General features: G+C 35.8%; 1 protein-coding gene across 1 annotated transcript in view; it reads left to right on the top strand.

Moving 5' to 3' along the window:
- NOL10 (nucleolar protein 10) overlaps window positions 1-19,259 on the top strand; it is a 208,409-nt gene that overhangs the window by 21,915 nt on the left and 167,235 nt on the right. The window contains exons 4-8 of the mRNA XM_037813078.1: window positions 9,608-9,685; window positions 10,865-10,902; window positions 12,795-12,931; window positions 14,137-14,202; window positions 15,563-15,623. Of these exons, the coding sequence (XP_037669006.1) occupies window positions 9,608-9,685; window positions 10,865-10,902; window positions 12,795-12,931; window positions 14,137-14,202; window positions 15,563-15,623 (380 nt within the window). The remainder of the gene's footprint in view (window positions 1-9,607; window positions 9,686-10,864; window positions 10,903-12,794; window positions 12,932-14,136; window positions 14,203-15,562; window positions 15,624-19,259) is intronic.

Raw genomic sequence — 19,259 nt, 5'->3', positions numbered from 1 at the left:
CCTGTCTTTTCCTGTCTGCCTGTAGTGTTCCCTTTAGTATGTCTTGTAGAGCAGGTCTCTTGTTCACATACCCTCTCAGTGTCTCTTTGTCTGAAAATATTTTAAACTGTCCCTTATTTTTGACTGACAGTGTTGCTGGATATAGAATTCTTGGTTGGCAGTTTTTCTCTTTCAGTATCTTAAATATATCATACCACTGTCTTCTTGCCTCCATGGTTTCTGCTGAAAAATCCACATATAGTCTTATTGAGCTTGCCTTGTATGTGGTGGATGGCTTTTCTCTTGCTGCCTTCAGGATTCTTTGTCTTTGACAATCTGATTAGTAAGTGTCTTGGAGTAGGTCTATTTGGGTCTATTCTCTTTGGGGTATGCTGCGCTTCTAGGATCTGTAATTTTAAATCTTTCATAATAGTTGGGAAATTTTTCAGTGATTGTATCCTCTGTTATTCTTTCTGCCTCTTTTCCTTTCTCTTCTCCTTTTGGGATACCCATGACATGTATATTTGTCCTTCAGTTTCCTAAGACCCTGCTCATATTTTTCCATTCTTTTCCCTGTCTTCTTTTGTGTGTAGGATTTCATATATCCTGTCCTCTAGTTCACCAGTCCTTTCTTCTGCCTTTTCAAATCTGCTGTTGTATGTTTCCATTGTTTTTTTCTCTTCTCTCTCTTGTGCCTTGCATTCCCATAAATTCTGTGAATTGTTTTTTCAAACTTTCAAGTTCTTCTTTATGTTCACCCGGTGTCTTTTTTATATCCTTCATCACTTTTGCCATATCTTCCCTCAACTCGTTGATTTGATTTTTGAATTGATTTGATTTAGCATGTTTGTTTGAGCATCTTTAATTAGTTGCTTCAAATCCTGTAAATCGTTTGAAGTGTTGTTTTGTTCCTTTGGGCCATATCTTCATTTTTCCTAGTGTGACTCATAATTTTTTATTGGTGTTTAGGCTCCTGATTTCCTTCATTAGTTTATTCTAGATGTCATTTTCACTCTTTTTTCTTTTTCTTTTTTCTTATTGGTTGACTTTGTTCTCAATATATTCTTTGGCATGCAGTTCAACTTACTTTAGACTTCTAGCATAGCTTCTGTTTAATCAGAATTTTTCATCTCTTATTCTGTTTCTTGTGCTTACTGTATAGAGCTGTTTATTTATTTATTTATTTATTTTTAGGAGGGTTTACCCAGATATGATCGACCCCAAACAGAATTTCCCAGACCAGGCACTTCCAGGTCTCAGGAGGAGGGTGTAATCAGTATCAAGTTTCCCTGAGGATGAGACTTAGCAGGTTGTCACATTTTCCTGTGAGGCCTCTAGACCCTGTGCTTAAACATTCTGCCCAGCAAGTGGCACTTGTCAGCCTGCAGTTCCCCGTATTTGCTTTGTCACAAATCTATTCGTTTTCTAATCTCTCTGTCCATCTAATCTATCTTGTTTTTTGATTCATTTCAAAGCAGATGTCAGTATACTTCACCCCTAAATACTTCCGCATATATTAGAGTTCATCACTGACTAGAATTCAATCATTTTTTATTTTTTGAGGTAAAATTTATATGCACTGAAATGCACAGATCTTAAGTGTGTCATTTTGATGAATTTTGACAAATGCATACAACTGTGTAACCCAAACCCTTATCAAGATACAGAACATTCCTTTGATCCCCCAAAATTCCTTCATGCACCTCTGTTCTAGTTTGCTAGTGCTGCTGGAATGCAAAACACCAGAAATGGATTGGCTTTTATAAAGGGGGTTTATTTGGTTACACAGTTACAGTCGTAAGGCCATAAAGTGTCTAAGGTAACACATCAGCAGTTGGGTACCTTCACTGGAGGATGGCCAATGGTGTCTGGAAAACCTCTGTTAGCTGGGAAGGCATGTGGCTGGTGTCTGCTCCAAAGTTCTGGTTTCAAAATGGCTTTCTCCCAGGATGTTCCTCTCTAGGCTGCAGTTCCTCAAAAATGTCACTCTTAGTTGCACTTGGGGTATTTGTCCTCTCTTAGCTTCTCCGGAGCAAGTCTGCTTTCAACAGTTATCTTCAAACTGTCTGTCATCTTCAGCTCCTGTGCTTTCTTCAGAGTGTCCCTCTTGGCTGTCACTCCTCCTCAAAATGTCACTCGCAGCTGCACTGAGTTCCTTCTGTTTGTCAGCTCATTTCTATGGCTCCACTGATTTAAATTAGATCCACTCTGAATGGGTGGGCCAATACCTCCATGGAAATTATCCAGTCAAAGTCATTACCCACAGTTGGGTGGGGCACATCTCCATGGAAACACTCAGAGAGTTACAAACTAATTAACACTGATAGGTTTGCCCACACAAGCTTACGTCAAAGGTAATGGTATTTGGGGAAACATGATACATCCAAACTGGCACAACCTCTCAGTCAGTTCCTGCTCCCAAACACACAACGGCCACTACAGTTCTGATTTTTTTTTCACCATAGGCAGGTTTATCCTCTTTAGAACATTCTATAAATGCAGTCATACATTATGTATTCTTTTTCTTCAAGGCTTATTCAATACAGAATTTTGTGTTTGAGATTCATCCATGATGTTGCATGTGTCAGTAGTTTGTATCTTTTTATTACCAAATAATCTCCCAGTGTATGAATATATCAAAGTTTAATTTATTCTTTTCCATTTGATGGACACCTGGCCTATTTTCCTTATTTGGTTATTATTAATAAAGCACACGAACAACCTTGTACAAGTCTTTTTTGTTGACATATGCTTTCATTTGTCTTTGGTAAATACGTAGGAGTGGAATTGCTAGGTTTTAGGTTAGGAGTGTGTATAGGCTTAAAAAAACTTTTTTTTAAAAATTAGAGCATTTGGAGGTTTACAGAAAAATCATGCGGAAAGTAGCGAGTTCCCTTGTTACCACTGCCCACACACAGAGTTTTCCCTATTAGTAACATTTGGCATTAGTGCCTTACCATTGCTACAATCAATGAAACAATTGTATATTTAATTTTTATAAGAAACTGTCAGACCTTTTCCACAGTGGTCTTATTTTGTACTCCCACCAACAGTGAATGAGAGTTCCAGGAAAGGTCGCTTTTAAGGTAATGTTTTTTTGTATCATGTACTAATGCTGTTTATATCGCTAGTATTTTGTGTTAGGAGTATTCATCATTATGAAAAAGCCATGAGACATATGGAAAGTTTATGTTATAATTTAGAACAGTATTACCCAAACATATTTGGTTGTGATTTGGCATGTAGTTCTGAGTGTTCTCCGTATACTTTTTTCCACTGGTTTAACTGTATCCATCTAAATCCCTTTTCCAGCCACTTTTGTATTTGATAGAACATCATATACATACACATGCCACTCCCTTTATTCTGTGTTAATGGTATTAATACTGTCCACGATTCTTAGCCTACAGTCTTTTTTTTAATACATTTTTTTAATTGTGAAATTTAACGTACATACCTAACAGTGATAACTTTCAAAGTACAATTTAACAGGTTGTTAGCAAATTTCAAAGAATGTTGTGGGTTACAGTTCCACAATTCAGTTTATTCCTTTACTGTGAAATATATATACAGGAAGGTGATAACTTTCAAAGTACAGTTTAACAAGTAGTTATATATGTAATTTCAAAGAATGTTATGGATTACAGTTCCACAGTTTCAGTTCTTTCCTTATTGTGAAAGATAAGGTTTATACAGAAAAGTGACAACTTACAAAGTATAATTTAGCAAGTAGCTATAGAACAAATTCCACCATTTCAGTTATTTCCTTCTAGCTATTCTAATACTCTAGCATCTAAAAATACATATATTTATAAAAAAGATTCAGTATTTGTAATCCTTTGTTCAATCCTAACTTGTCTGTTGCTACCTTTTCCTCTCATTGAATCACTTTCTCGATCTTCAGGGGTGTCTAGGAACTGACCACCCTAACTTGTTCATATTGAAAAGGTGTGTTGACTTTAAGGGGAAAGGGGCTACATCTGGTTGTTGTTTTTAAAGAGGCTGTTGCCTCTGGGTTTTAGGACTTGTATGGCATAGGATCACTGTGGTGGATTTAAGTTTCTGAGAGATTTACTTAGTGAGTGAAACTTTTATAGATTCTCAGATAGGGACCTATGTATTTCGGGACTGTTGTTGGTGAGGGCATGGCACACTATGGCCATTTGGAATATCTAGCTGGAGCTTGCATAAGAAAAACTCTAGGATAGCCTCTCAACTCTATTTGATATATTTTAGCCACTGTACCTTATTTTCTTCCCATTCTTTTCCCCCTTTTGGTCAAGAAGGCATTTTTAATCCCTTGATGCCAAGGCCAGGCTCATTCTGGGAGTCGTGTCCCACGTCTCCACGGAGATTCATTCCCCTGGGAGTCATGTCCCACATAGGGGAGAGATTAATGAATTTATTTGCTGTGTTGGGCTTCAAGAGAGAAAGGCCACATCTGAGCAACAAAAGAGGTTCTTTGTAGGTGCCTTTTAGGCATAATTATAGGAAGGCTTAGCTTCTCATTTACAACCCTAAGTTTCACAAGAGTAAGCCTCAGGATCAAAGGCTTGGCTTATTACATAGGGGGTTCCTAATTTCACATAGCATATATTCTGTCCAAGATAAATAGTGTCTCACATTACCGTCACTTAGTTGTAGTCATCGTCACTTTCAATTTTAAACAATTGTCATGAGACAAAACATCCCAGAGCTCTTATCAGTTGCTAATTATTCATCCCTAGTATTAGTGTAGTGCTGGTAAGATATTCCTATAAAATATAATTTATAATATGTTATGATTAGTTTTTCCATATACCACTCTGTTGTTAACTCTTTGTACCAGTGTCATAACCTTAGAGGTATATCATGCAAACACTTTTTTATATTTGTAGTATTACTCTGTGGGTTACATGCCTTTAAACAACCACTTTCGATCATGTTCTTCTTCAGTGTGGCACTGATACTTACAGTCTCATCAGTGAACCATAGTCACCCGTGTCCATTCCCATGTCTTTAAGTTCACCTTCATTATCATGTCTGTACATATTAGGTTATCATTCCCCCTTCACTAGCTTCTGTCTATCTCTAGGTCCCCTATATTCTACATTATAAGACACTGGTTTCGCATTGTTTAGGGAGTTCATAGTAGTGGTAACATACGATATCTCTCCTTTTGTGTCTGACTTATTTCACTCAGATTTATATCTTCAGCGTTGATCCATGTTGTCATATGTTTCAGGATCTTGTTCCTTCTTACTGTTGCATAGTATTCCATTATATGTGTATACCATGTTTTGTTTATCCACTTGTCTGTTGAAGGACACTTGGATTGTTTCCATCTCTTGGCAATTGTGAACAATACTGCTGTGAAGATCAGTGTGCAAATGTCTGTTCATGTCACTGCTTTCAGATCTTCTGGGTATATACCAAGAGGTGAAATTGCTGAATTGTAGGGTAACTCAATACCTGGTTTCTGATGGACTGCCAAACTGTCTTCCATGGCACCTGTACCATTATATATTCCCACCAGCAATGAATAAGAGTTGCAGTTTCTCCACTTCCTCTCTAGCATTTGTAGTTTTCCATTTGTTTAGTGGCAGCCATTCTTATTGGTGTGAGATGATATCTATTGTTGTCTTGATTTGCATTTCCCTAGTAGCTAGTGAAATGAACATTTTTTCATGTGTTTTTTAGCTGTTGTCATTGAGTTGTAGGACTTCTTTATATATGCAGGGTATGAGTCTCTTACCAGATACATGGTTTCCAAATATTTTCTCCCATTGTGTTTGCTGCCTCTTCACCTTTTTGACAAATTCCTTTGAGGTACAGAAGCTTTTGATTTTGAGGAGTTCCCATTTATTTATTTTTTTCGTTCATTGCTTGTGCTTTGGGTGTAAGGTCTAAGAAGCGACCTCCTAATACTAGGTCTTGAACATGTTTCCCTACATTATCTTCTAGAAGTTTTATGGTACAGTCTCTTATACTAAAGTCTTTGATCCACTTTGAGTTAATTTTTGTATGGTTGTGAGGTGGGGGTCCTCTTTCATTCTTTTGGATATGGATGTCCAGTTTTGGATATGAATGTCCCAGCTCAGTGGATTTGGGGGCCTTATCAAAAAATCAGTTGGCCATAGATCTGGGGGTCCATTTCTGAGTTCTTGATTTGATTCCATTGATTGATATGTCCATATTTGTGCCAGTAACGTGCTGTTTTGACTACTGTGCCATTATAATAGGCTTCAAAGTGAGAGAGTGTAAGTCCTCCCACTTTGTTCTTCTTTTTTAGAATGTTTTTAGCAATTTAAGACCCCTTTCCCTTCCAAATAAATTTGATAACCAGCTTTTCCAAGTCTGCAAAGTAGGTTGTTGGAATGTTGATTAGAATTGTATTGAATCTGGTAGATCAGTTTGGGAAGAATTGACATCTTAATGTTTAGCCTTCCTATGCATGAATTTGAATATTTTTCCCTCTCTTTAGGTCCCATTTGATTTCTTTTAGTGAAGTTATATAATTTTCTTTGTACAGGTCTTTCACATCCTTGGTTAAGTTTCTTCCTAGGTACTTGATTTTCTTAGTTGCTGTTGTGAATGGAATTTTTTTTTTTTTGAGTGTCTCTTCTGTTAGGTCATTTCTAGTGTATAGGAACATTACTGACCTTTGTGCATTAATCTTGTATCCTACCACTTCAGTGAATTTATTAGCTCAAGTAGCTGTGTCACTGATTTCTTAGGATTTTCCAAATGTACAATCATATCATCTGCAAATAATGACAGTTTTACTTCTTCCTTCCACTTTGGATGCCTTTTTTTTCTTTGTCTTTCCAGATTGCTCTGGCTAAAACTTCAAGAAGAGTGAAAAATAGTACTGACAGTGAGCATCCTTGTCTCATTCCCAATCTTAGGGGGAAGGTTTTCAGTGTCTCACTGTTGAGAACTGTGCTAGCGTGGGTTTTTCATATATGCCCTTTATCATATTGAGGAAGTTTCCTTCAGTTCCTCCCTTTTGAAATGATTTTATTGAAAAAGGATGCTGAGTTTTTTCTAATGCTTTTTCTGCGGCTGTTGAGATGATCATTTGATTTTTCCCTTTTGATTTGTTAATGTGTGGTATTACATTCATTGATTTTCTGTTGACCCATCCTTACATGCCTGGAATGAACCCCAAATTGTCGTAGTGTATGATTCTTTTAATGTGGCTTTGGATTCAATTTGCAAGTGTTCTATTGAAGATTTTTGCATCTGTATTCATTAAGGAGATTGGCCTTTAGTTTTCCTTTCATGTAGCATGTTTATCTGGTTTTGGTATTAGAGTGACGTTAGCTTCATCAAATGAGTTAGGTAGTGTTCCTGTCTTTTCAATTTTTTAATAAGAGTTTGAGCAGGAATGGTGTCAGTTCTTTTTGGAAAATTTGATTAAATTCCTCTATGAAGCCATCTGGGATTTTATTTGTAGGAAGCGTTTGATGACTGATTAGATCTCTTTACTTGTGACTGGTTTGTTGAGGTCTTCTGTTTCTTTTAGGGTCCGTCTATAGCCTGTATAGACTTATGTTTAAGAACTGATAAGGTGGACTGAGGAAACCCAAGATATATGGACACAGTAAAGACCTCTTTGAGGACTAGAAGAACTTAGAGAATAAATCATTTTTTTCATCTTATATCTAGAATAATAAGTGACTTGTTCAAGCTCAGAGATCAACTACTTAATAGGGCTAGCATACAAATTAAAAAGAGATTAAATGTCTGTTAAATTATACGTTTCTTTAAAAGATCATCCTTTACTTCCAGGAAAAATTACTTTTCTTCTCATTCATAACTTTTAGTTCTTATTTTTATCTTAAAAAGAATATTAAATAAATCATAGTGTGACTGAAAAACTGAAATTTTTGATTAATTTAATTTAAATAGCCACACATGGTGGTGGCTACCATATTGGATAGCCTAGTTCTAGAATCCAGAACCTTCTGGCTCAACTTTTCTAGAGGGCCTTTTTTTCTGGTATTGGTAGGGGAAGTGGACTTGGGGTATTACTTTCTTTATAATTTAATACAGTAGTGGTTCTTTTCTTTTGATCTCTTTCTCTCTTCTTCTACCTCAGATTGCTTTCAATGTTTTAGGCCATGTGACTGAAAAAAATTATTAACTAAGATATGGCCTAGCCTTTAAACAGATTTTAGGCTAGTTGGGAAAATAGACTATCCAAGGGACTGAACCAGGGAAATGTGCTGAGTGTTAATTTGTTGCAGAACTAAGCAGCCTCTTGGTTCCTTTTGGAAGCATTAGATCTATGATTGTGCCAGATGCAATTCTATTCTTAGGGTGTTGTTAGTCTTATATTAGTTTTTTTTTTTTTTTTTTGAGAAAAAGCATGGTAAATAGTGGGCTGCTTTAATTTATACTTACATTTTGTTGTCACAGCTTTTTTTCCTGATGGCTAAAATAAAAATGTCAATCTTTAAAACAGTGCAGAAATGCAAAGAAAACAAAACCCCAAAAATAAACAAAAAAGGAAGTAACAGCTCTGTATATATCAATAGTTTTGCATATAGGCTTTAAAATGTTCTTTTACACACGCACCTGCATACACCTTCCACAAATCTATTAAAATTGTCAAATTGTCATTTAGCTGCCAGCTCATGATATATTTATTGTTTTTTTTTTAACTTCCCCTTTTAAAATGAGATCTTGAGTTTTGATCAATGCCAGTAAATGTAGAACTACCTCGTTCTTTTCTTTTGGAAATATCATTATTGGTTTTAAAAGTTGATCTATTTCTTTTCCTGATTGCAAACATGATAAACTTGTATAAAAAGCAGACATTACAGAAATACATAGCCTATGAAAGTCCTCCAGCTCTTTTCTATACAAAATACTAACAATATCATTGTTTAATTTTACAAAAATAGGATCACATATGTAACATTCTGCAGTGCTCGCTAGTGCTCTCCCTGCACTCTCTCTTACTTTTTTGTACATTTTGTCAGCTCTCCACATCAGTAGCTGTGGCTGCCTCATCCTCTCTCTGGGCCATATAATGTTCCATTGTATGGGTTTACTGTGGTGTATTTAACCATTTCTCTACCTGTGCACATTTTATTTGCTTTCAGTTTTTGACTATTTATAGATTGTGCTGCAGTGAATGTTCTTCATGTCGTTTGTATACTGAAGAATGTATTTCTGTAGGATAAGTTTGACTAAGTTAGAATGCAGAGCCAAGGTGGATAAACATCACGTTTTATACATATTACCAGATTGTCTTCCAAAGTTGTGTCTTTATACTCACAGTATCTGAGAATACTTATGTTTCAACACCCTTACCAGCACCACATACTAACCATTTTTTAATCTTCACAAGTCTGATAGACAAAAAATTTTCTAGTAGTTTGTTTTAATCAGCTTTTTTTAGCTTATTAGTGATGTTTATATTTGTATTTCATTTTTTATGACTTGCTTATTCACACCCTTTGCCCATTTTTTCCTTGGATGATTGGGAGGGGCTGGTGTTATATCCTTTTCTTTTGAAATGGGTATAATTAATCCTACCTAGCTCTGAACAAAAAGTATAGTTGACATATGTGCAGGTTATTGACTATGAAAAGTATGTCCTTAAGATTTCACATACCATTGATTTTTGTCTTTACAGGAACATATAAACCTAGGGTTCGGTGTTATGACACCTATCAGTTATCCTTGAAGTTTGAAAGGTGTTTAGATTCAGAAGGTGAGTAAGAGGTCAGATTTGAATTCATGAAAATAACTTTTTACATTTGGCTGCTTTTCTACTTTTTAAAATGGGAACAGATGGTACAAATCTTAAAAAGGGGTGGTGTAAACTTACGACATCCATTTGTTAGCTCAGAGTTCTGTAGGTCATAAGTCTGCAGGATTTGTTATATTCTATACTCGGTTGTCATAAGGCTGAAGTGAAGGTTTGGTCTGGGCTGGGCTCTTAACTGGAGCCTCTGGGAGAGAATTCGCTTCCAAATTTATTCAGGTTGTTGGCAGAGTTCATTTCCTTGTGGTTGTAGGACTGAGCCCCCCATTTCCTCGCTGGCTGTCAGCCGGGGCTGCTCTCACATCGCCGCCTCCAGCTTCAGGCCAGCACCCTTCTCATGCTTCCCCCCTGCTGCCAGCCCAGGAAAAGCCCTTTTAAAGGGCTGGTGTAGTTAGATGAAGCCCATCCGGTGACTTCCCCTTGCCATATAATGTGACTTAATCAAGGGAGGGGTGTCTCATCATGTTCACAGGTTCTACCCACATTTTCCAAGAAGAGGGTTTACACAAGGGCAAATGTCATTGGGAGTCATTCTTGGAATTTTCCCCACCACAGATGACAAGTAAAATGGGAAATTTCATGTATTTTTATCAGTTTTTCTAGTGTTTGGGACCCAATGGAATATGGGTTCTATTGGATTATAAGCATATTTCCCTAACTTGTTTTACCCTTTGCTTTTTGAAAACAATTGAAACCCTGTGGACCGCTGATAGCTCTTTTAGCTCTTTGTTTTCTTTAGCAGGTGTACTGTGATGGGGTAAAAAGTTACTGTTATCTTTTTTCAAGTAACAAGTTTTGATTTTTCCTTAATGTACATTTGAAAGTCTTGTCTTAAAAATTATTTTGTTTTAAACATCTTAAGAAAACAGTGGAAGTCATTACATTTTTGTGAATTTACCTATTTTTAATTGGCTTCAATTCTGCAGACAATGTAGTTGATCTATACTGAGAAATTGTACATTAATTTTGCATTTGGTGTTTTAGAGGCATTAAAATATGGTTAGGAGCAGAAAAGCAAAAAACAATACTTGTGTATAATTTCTGTGTTGAATTACAGTCCTTTGCCTTTTCATTAAAATGCCTCATTGATAATTGCATTTTTTCCTACTACTTCTTGTTTTTCAGTTGTCACCTTTGAAATTTTATCTGATGACTATTCAAAGGTATGTTTGATAGAATTGATTTGTAGTGGCTCTATTCAAGAAATGAATGAGTGGACCCAGGGGTGTAAATCTCCCTGGCAATGCAGAATATGACTCCCGGGGATGAATGTGGACCCGGCATTGTGGGACTTAGAGTATCTTCTTGACCAAAAGGGGGATGCAAAATGAGATGAAATAGTTTCAGGGGCTGAGAGATTTCAAATGGAGTCGAGAGGTCACTCTAGTGGACATTCTTATGCACTATGTAGATAACACCTCTTAGGTTTTAATGTATTGTAATAGCTAGAAGTAAATAGCTGAAACTACCAAACTCTAACCCAGCAGTCTGGACTCCTGAAGACAATTATATAATAATGTAGATTACAAGGGGTGACAGTGTGATTGTGAAGACCTTGTGGATCACACCCCCTTTATCTAGTGTATGGATGAGGAGAAAAATGGGGATAAAAACTAAAGGACAAATGGGATGGGATGGGGGGATGATTTGGGTGTTCTTTTTTCACTTTTATTTTTTATTCTTGTTCTGGTTCTTTCTGATGTAAGGAAAATGTTCAGAGAGAGATTGTGGTGATGAACGCATGACTATGTTATCATACTGTGGACAGTGGATTGTATACCATGGATGATTGTATGGTGTGTGAATGTCTTTCAATAAAACTGAATTTAATACAAAAAAAAAGTAAAACAAAATAAAAAATAAAATAAATTAAAAAAAAAATGAATGAGTGGAATTGTATGTTAATAATAATTATTTTTAAGATGTTCCCATTGTTAAACTAAAGATGATTGTGTAGTAAGATATAACCAAACATTTTTTGTTACTATTTTTTAGTTTGTGACATGTATGATATTTAGTATTCTTTACAACAGTGATAGTGATATCCTTTGACCAGTCTAATATTGGAAAATTAGTTTTTCCATGTCATATATAATGTATCATATATGAAATTTTTAAGAATTCATAGCAGCCATCCTTTTAGACCTTTATGTTTTAGATTTGTGGTTCTGATTATTGCATTAAAAATAGATGTATTTGCCAGGTTGCTTTCATTCTCTTATTCAGATGTGAAAAGTAAAATAATAGTGCTGTGTATTTAATTTTCTTAACCCTGTAAATGGTTGTGAAATACTCTGAAATAGTTCAAAACACAGCTAAATAGATTTGTCTCTTTTCTTTCTTTTTTTTGTTACCATTAGTTCATCTTTCAATTGTTTATGGTCATTTCAATAGTTACATGATTGTTAAAGTCCTTATTTGGTATTAAATTAAAACTTTTTAGTAATATCAAATATCATCTTCAAGGCAGATTGAATTTTCTTTGGTGACATGTCATTTTATAATGTCTTCAGTTCTGGAAGCTACAGGGTATAGTTTATCCTTTTGCCAAGGCAGCCATTTTTCATTTGTTTTGGAACATGTATTTTTATGATGTATTTTCTCTAAATGTTGATAAATTTGCTTTTAAATACCATCTGCAGTTTGTAAACATACCTTTCTGATAGATTCAAGTTAAATTTATATAAGTTTATCAAAGACTGTGTGATAATTGTAGGTTTATTGAAATGTCTTCCTAATTGAAATGGGAAATTACTTGTTGGGGTTACTGTGTAATGCTTTACTTTATTAAATGCTATCACCATATACAAGAAGGATATTTGTTTTAAGTCTTTCAATTCAAAGTTCAGATTTGCAGAAAAACAATCTATGATGCAAGAAGACGTTAAGAAGACAGCGGAGAGGCAGATTGTGTGTGTGTGTGTATGTGTTTAAAGAGAAGGAAGGAGGCTGAGAAAGAAGAATTTTTTTTGTTTTTGCTCTGCTTGGTTCGGTGATGATGAAATAGACACTTCATCCAGAAACCTAAGCCAACTAATTCTCGTTTCATTTTCAGATTGTCTTCTTACATACTGATAGATATATTGAATTTCATTCACAACAAGGTTTTTATTACAAAACCAGAATACCAAAGTTTGGGAGAGATTTCTCTTACCACTACCCATCCTGTGACTTGTACTTTGTTGGTGCAAGGTATTGGATCTCATTGCTCTCTCTTTTTTCTTCTTTCCACCTCCCTAAAACAATTTGTTTCTTAAATTTATTTTACATTTTGTTTATTTAAATAGATTGCTTTAGAGAATAATTCAAAGTGTCCCATGGTTATTGTAAAAACTTAGAAGTAAGGGATACGCAAAAACAAAAGAAAACAAAACAAGCCTATCGCCTACATATTGATGCGTTTTATTTATAAGTAGGATCATAATGTACTGTTTTAACCCCTCTTGTTTGACTTAATAAAATACATTTATTTAGTGTTTAAAATGTCTGTGGTAGTTACATGTCCCAGTGGTTGAACCAGGAAATAATGGTGGGAAATAGGCAAACCTGTTTAACGTAGCCCCTTTGCCATAATTTATTAGACAATATTGTTTAGATTTTATTTCCCAGATTTCTGTTTACCCAATACTTCTAGATCCTGCTTTAAGTTTGTTTCAACATCAGTGATGAATTTATATCTGGACAGTTTGTGATTAAGGCCATATGTGGTTAAAAGAAATTGGGGGAGGGGCTTAAACAAGAGTATGACGTGTCCCTGTGTTTAGGTTGCTTAAAGGGTATAGCTGTGAAGTGTCTGGCTCATTTAAGAATTATATCCTTAAATTTTATTACCTAGTGCTCTAAGTCTGGAGACAGAGACATAGGTAACTAATAGGGTAATATTGTTTTGGAGTCAGTTTCTTAGCTCTGTTGCACAGGGTATTTTAAAACGTTTTATTCTTAAATTCTTCTTTTTATGATTATAAAAAAATACTCATTTTAGAAAATAGGGAAAAACAGAGAAAAGTATAAAGAAAAAATAATCATCCATAATTATGCCACATAGAAGAAACCCTTATTAGTATTTTATTCTAGTTCCTTCTAGTCCTTTCTTATATACATATATAGATACATTATGTATACTTTTGGATCTTGCTTTTTTACTTGCTATTATAGTGAGCATTCTCTGGGTTATTTGTAAATAGTATTCTACATATTGACTTCATACTATTTCCTTGGCACATGAGTGATTTAAATCACTTATGTGAATAAGTTCACAAATTGACTTTTTTTTTTTAGGTTTAGAATACATTTTTGTATCTGTTTTACAGATGCCTTATGAAGAATGTATTGCAAAAATAATACTTAAAGAAAAGTCCATTGTGGTTTACCAGAGTTTTAATTTTGTTACTTTGCAGCTCTGAGGTTTACAGATTAAACCTAGAACAAGGACGGTACCTGAATCCTCTACAAACGGATGCTGCGTGAGTATTTTTAGTAATACTGCTGTATTTATTTTGGCCAGGAGATGGCAACAGATGCTCAAGTTGTTAGCAAATAACATTTAAGCAACATAGGTAAAAAGAGTACTGATTAGTTTTCTCTGAAACAGACAAAAATTCTCTGAAGACTTGGTGATTTCTTTCAAATTTTAATTTTAATTTAAAGAAGTTTTAAAATATACTAAACACTTTAGAAAACTCAGCTTGTTTTTTAAAATTTTTTTGGTAGTGGTCTTAAAAGTTTCATTCATGGCTTTGATTTGTGGTATTTTTTTCTTGTAGAGAACTTTTGAATTAACTCTGAGTACTACTTTTTAAAAATTTTTTTGCTGGCAGTCATTTAAGGTTTTTCCAGTTTTTCTTTGATCATACATTGTATACTTTTGAATGTGGCATAATAATAAAAATAATCAATAAAATAAAAATAGTGAAAGCACATACTATATGCCAGGCATTATTCATTCATTTTAGATATGTTAACTTGTTTTAATCTCACAATAAATTTTTGTGGTAGGTACTGTTATCATCTCCATTTTATAAATAGGGCAGCTGAGGCTCAGAGAGATTAAGCAGGTTGCACAAGATCACACAGCTAGTCAAGTGGTGGAACTGGGTTACTTCCCATCTATGTAAATGAAAAGCTTTGTTGGATTTTCCTTACCACTTTGTGAGGGTTTCTAAAGATAAGAAGAACATGAAGTGATAGAAACTAGGTAAACTTCTGAGCATTTTTTTTCACATTGGCTTGAAATGCTGCTATTTTCTTTAAAAAAAAAATTTTGGTAACTTTGTGATGAATTCTTGAATAATAAAAAGTTTTCGGCTCTTTGATCTCCACATAATAGCAGCTACTATTTAGTTGGTATCTTCTGTACTCAGGGGCCTGTGCTGAGCATTTTGCAGTTCTTTTCATTTAATCCTCAAAACAGCCCAATTGAGGTAGGCAAAGTATCCATTTTACAGAGGAGGAAATGGAGGCTTAAATCAGCACACTCAACTCAAACTGGTCTCAGGATTATCATAGTCATTGCCCATGCCCTTTCAAGAATGCTACCTTGCCTAGGAAGGAAATTGAGAAAATGGAATGTACCTTTATTCTTATGGCTGGAGGACAGTGTTTCCCTCTTCTGGCCAGCAGAGTGCCGCCCTGGTGACTGTGAACCAAGCATTGACTCTTTTATGCCTTGTATTTGTCATTTGCAGATGAGTGAGAGAGGACCGGCATACGTTTTCTCTCCACAGAATTTGGGTTGACTGTTTATTTAGAAAGTTTATTGAATCTCCTCTCCCTCTAAACTACATGCTAACCAATACCTTTTCCTTTGTGACTTTACTGTTTTAGGGAGAACAATGTTTGTGACATAAATCTCGTGCATGGCTTGTTTGCCACAGGAACAATAGAGGTATGTATACATTGACATTAGTTTTTTAAAAAATATTTGTTTTACATTTGATAATGAATGGAGTTGTTTTTTTTTTTTTTTAATCTTCATTTTATTGAGATATATTCACATACCACGCAGTCATACAAAACAAATCGTACTTTCGATTGTTTACAGTACCATTACATAGTGGTACATTCATCACCCAAATCAATCCCTGACACCTTCATTAGCACACACACAAAAATAACAAGAATAATAATTAGAGTGAAAAAGAGCAATTGAAGTAAAAAAGAACACTGGGTACCTTTGTCTGTTTGTTTCCTTCCCCTATTTTTCTACTCATCCATCCATAAACTAGACAAAGTGGAGTGTGGTCCTTATGGCTTTCCCAATCCCATTGTCACCCCTCATAAGCTACATTTTTATACAACTGTCTTCGAGATTCATGGGTTCTGGGTTGTAGTTTGATACTTTCAGGTATCCACCACCAGCTACCCCAATTCTTTAGAACCTAAAAAGGGTTGTCTAAAGTGTGCATAAGAGTGCCTACCAGAGTGACCTCTCGGCTCCTTTTGGATTCTCTCTGCCACTGAAGCTTATTTCATTTCCTTTCACATCCCCCTTTTGGTCAAGAAGATGTTCTCCGTCCCACGATACCAGGTCTACATTCCTCTCTGGGAGTCATATTCCACGTTGCCAGGGAGATTCACTCCCCTGGGTGTCTGATCCCACGTAGGGGGGAGGGCAGTGATTTCACCTGCCAAGTTGGCTTAGCTAGAGAGAGAGGGCCACATCTGAGCAACAAAGAGGCATTCGGGAGGAGGCTCTTAGGCACAACCATAGGGAGGCCTAGCCTCTCCTTTGCAGCAACCGTCTTCCCAAGGGTAAAACCTGTGGTAGAGGGCTCAACCCATCAACCCACCAGTCCCCTATGTCTGTGGTCATGTTAGCAACCATGGAGGTGGGGTAGGCGAATACCCCTGCATTCTCCACAGGCTCCTCAAGGGGGTACTACATCTTTTTTTTTCCTTCTTTTTCTTTCTTTTTTTTTTTTTAACTTTCCCTTCTTTTTTAAATCAACTGCATGAAAAAAAAGTTAAAAAGAAAACAAACATACAATAAAAGAACATTTCAAAGAGACCGTAACAAGGGAGTAAGAAAAAGACAACTAACCTAAGATAACTGCTTAACTTCCAACATGTTCCTACTTTACCCCAAGAAAGTTACCTAATACAGCAACATTTCTGTGAACTTGCTCCTACTGTATCCATCAGAAATTAACAGACCATAGTCATTCCTGGGCATCCCCAGAACGTTAAATAGCTTATCTGTTCTTCTTTGATTATTGTTCCCCCTTCCTTAATTGCTCTCTATTGCTAGTTCCCCTACATTCTACATTATAAGCCATTTGTTTTACATTTCTCAAAGTTCACATTAGTGGTAGCATATAATATTTCTCTTTTTGTGCCTGGCTTATTTCGCTCAGCATTATGTCTTCAAGGTTCATCCATGTTGTCATATGTTTCACGAGATCGTTCCTTCTTACTGCCGCGTAGTATTCCATCGTGTGTATATACCACATTTTATTTATCCACTCATCTGTTGAAGGACATTTGGGTTGTTTCCATCTCTTGGCAATTGTGAATAATGCTGCTATGAACATTGGCGTGCATATATCTGTTCGTGTCACTGCTTTCCGACCTTCCGGGTATATACCGAGAAGTGCAATCGCTGGATCGAATGGTAACTCTATATCTAGTTTTCTAAGGAACCGCCAGACTGACTTCCAGAGTGGCTGAACCATTATACAGTCCCACCAACAATGAATAAGAGTTCCAATTTCTCCACATGCCCTCCAGCATTTGTAGTTTCCTGTTTGTTTAATGGCAGCAATTCTAACCGGTGTTAGATGGTATCTCATTGTGGTCTTAATTTGCATCTCTCTAATAGCTAGTGAAGCTGAACATTTTTTCATGTGTTTCTTGGCCATTTGTATTTCCTCTTCAGAGAACTGTCTTTTCATATCTTTTGCCCATTTTATAATTGGGCCGATTGTACTATTGTCATTGAGTTGTAGGATTTCTTTATATATGCAAGATATCAGTCTTTTGTCAGATACATGGTTTCCAAAAATTTTTTCCCATTGAGTTGGCTGCCTCTTTACCTTTTTGAGAAATTCCTTTGAGGTGCAGAAACTTCTAAGCTTGAGGAGTTCCCATTTATCTATTTTCTCTTTTGTTGCTTGTGCTTTGGGTGTAAAGTCTAGGAAGTGGCCGCCTAATACAAGGTCTTGAAGATGTTTTCCTACATTATCTTCTAGGAGTTTTATGGTACTTTCTTTTATATTGAGATCTTTGGTCCATTTTGAGTTAATTTTTGTGTAGGGGGTGAGGTAGGGGTCCTCTTTCATTCTTTTGGATATGGATATCCAACTCTCCCAGCCCCATTTGTTGAAAAGACCATTATGACTCAGTTCAGTGACTTTGGGGGCCTTATCAAAGATCAGTCGGCCATAGATCTGAGGGTCTATCTCCGAATTCTCACTTCGATTCCATTGATCTATGTCTATCTTTGTGCCAGTACCATGCTGTTTTGGCAACTGTGGCTTTATAATAAGGTTCAAAGTCAGGGAGTGTAAGTCCTCCCACTTGGTTTTTCTTTTTTAGAGTGTCTTTAGCAATTCGAGGCATCTTCCCTTTCCAAATAAATTTGATAACTAGCTTTTCCAAGCCTGCAAAGTAGGTTGTTGGAATTTTGATTGGGATTGCATTGAATCTGTAGATGAGTTTGGGTAGAATTGACATCTTAATGACATTTAGTCTTCCTATCCATGAACATGGAATATTTTTCCATCTTTTAAGGTCCCCTTCTATTTCTTTTAGTAGAGTTATGTAGTTTTCTTTGTATAGGTCTTTTACATCTTTGGTTAAGTTTATTCCTAGGTACTTGATTTTTTTAGTTGCTATTGAAAATGGTATCTTTTTCTTGAGTGTCTCTTCAGTTTGTTCATTTCTAGCATATAGAAACATTACTGACTTATGTGCATTAACCTTGTATCCCGCTACTTTGCTAAATTTGTTTATTAGCTCTAGTAGCTGTATCGTCGATTTCTCAGGGTTTTCTAGATATAAGATCATATCATCTGCAAACAATGACAGTTTTACTTCTTCTTTTCCAATTTGGATGCCTTTTATTTCTTTGTCTTGCTGGATTGCCCTGGCTAGCACTTCCAGCACAATGTTGAATAACAGTGGTGACAGCGGGCATCCTTGTCTTGTTCCTGATCTTAGAGGGAAGGCTTTCAGTCTCTCACCATTGAGTAGTATGCTGGCTGTGGGTTTTTCATATATGCTCTTTATCATGTTGAGGAAGTTTCCTTCAATTCCTACCTTTTGAAGTGTTTTTATCAAAAGGGATGTTGGATTTTGTCAAATGCTTTTTCAGCATCTATTGAGATGATCAATTGATTTTTCCCTTTTGACTTGTTAATGTGTTGTAATACATTGATTGATTTTCTTATGTTGAACCATCCTTGCATGCCTGGAATGAACCCCACTTGGTCATGGTGTATGATTTTTTTAATGTGTCTTTGGATTCGATTTGCAAGTATTTTGTTGAGGATTTTTGCATCTATATTCATTAGGGAGATTGGCT

This window comes from Choloepus didactylus, chromosome 20 (assembly GCF_015220235.1).
Source record: "Choloepus didactylus isolate mChoDid1 chromosome 20, mChoDid1.pri, whole genome shotgun sequence".
Classification (NCBI taxonomy): Eukaryota; Metazoa; Chordata; class Mammalia; order Pilosa; family Megalonychidae; genus Choloepus; species Choloepus didactylus.
Note: the sequence above shows the minus strand (reverse complement) of the source record. Positions and strands in the feature narration are given on the sequence as shown.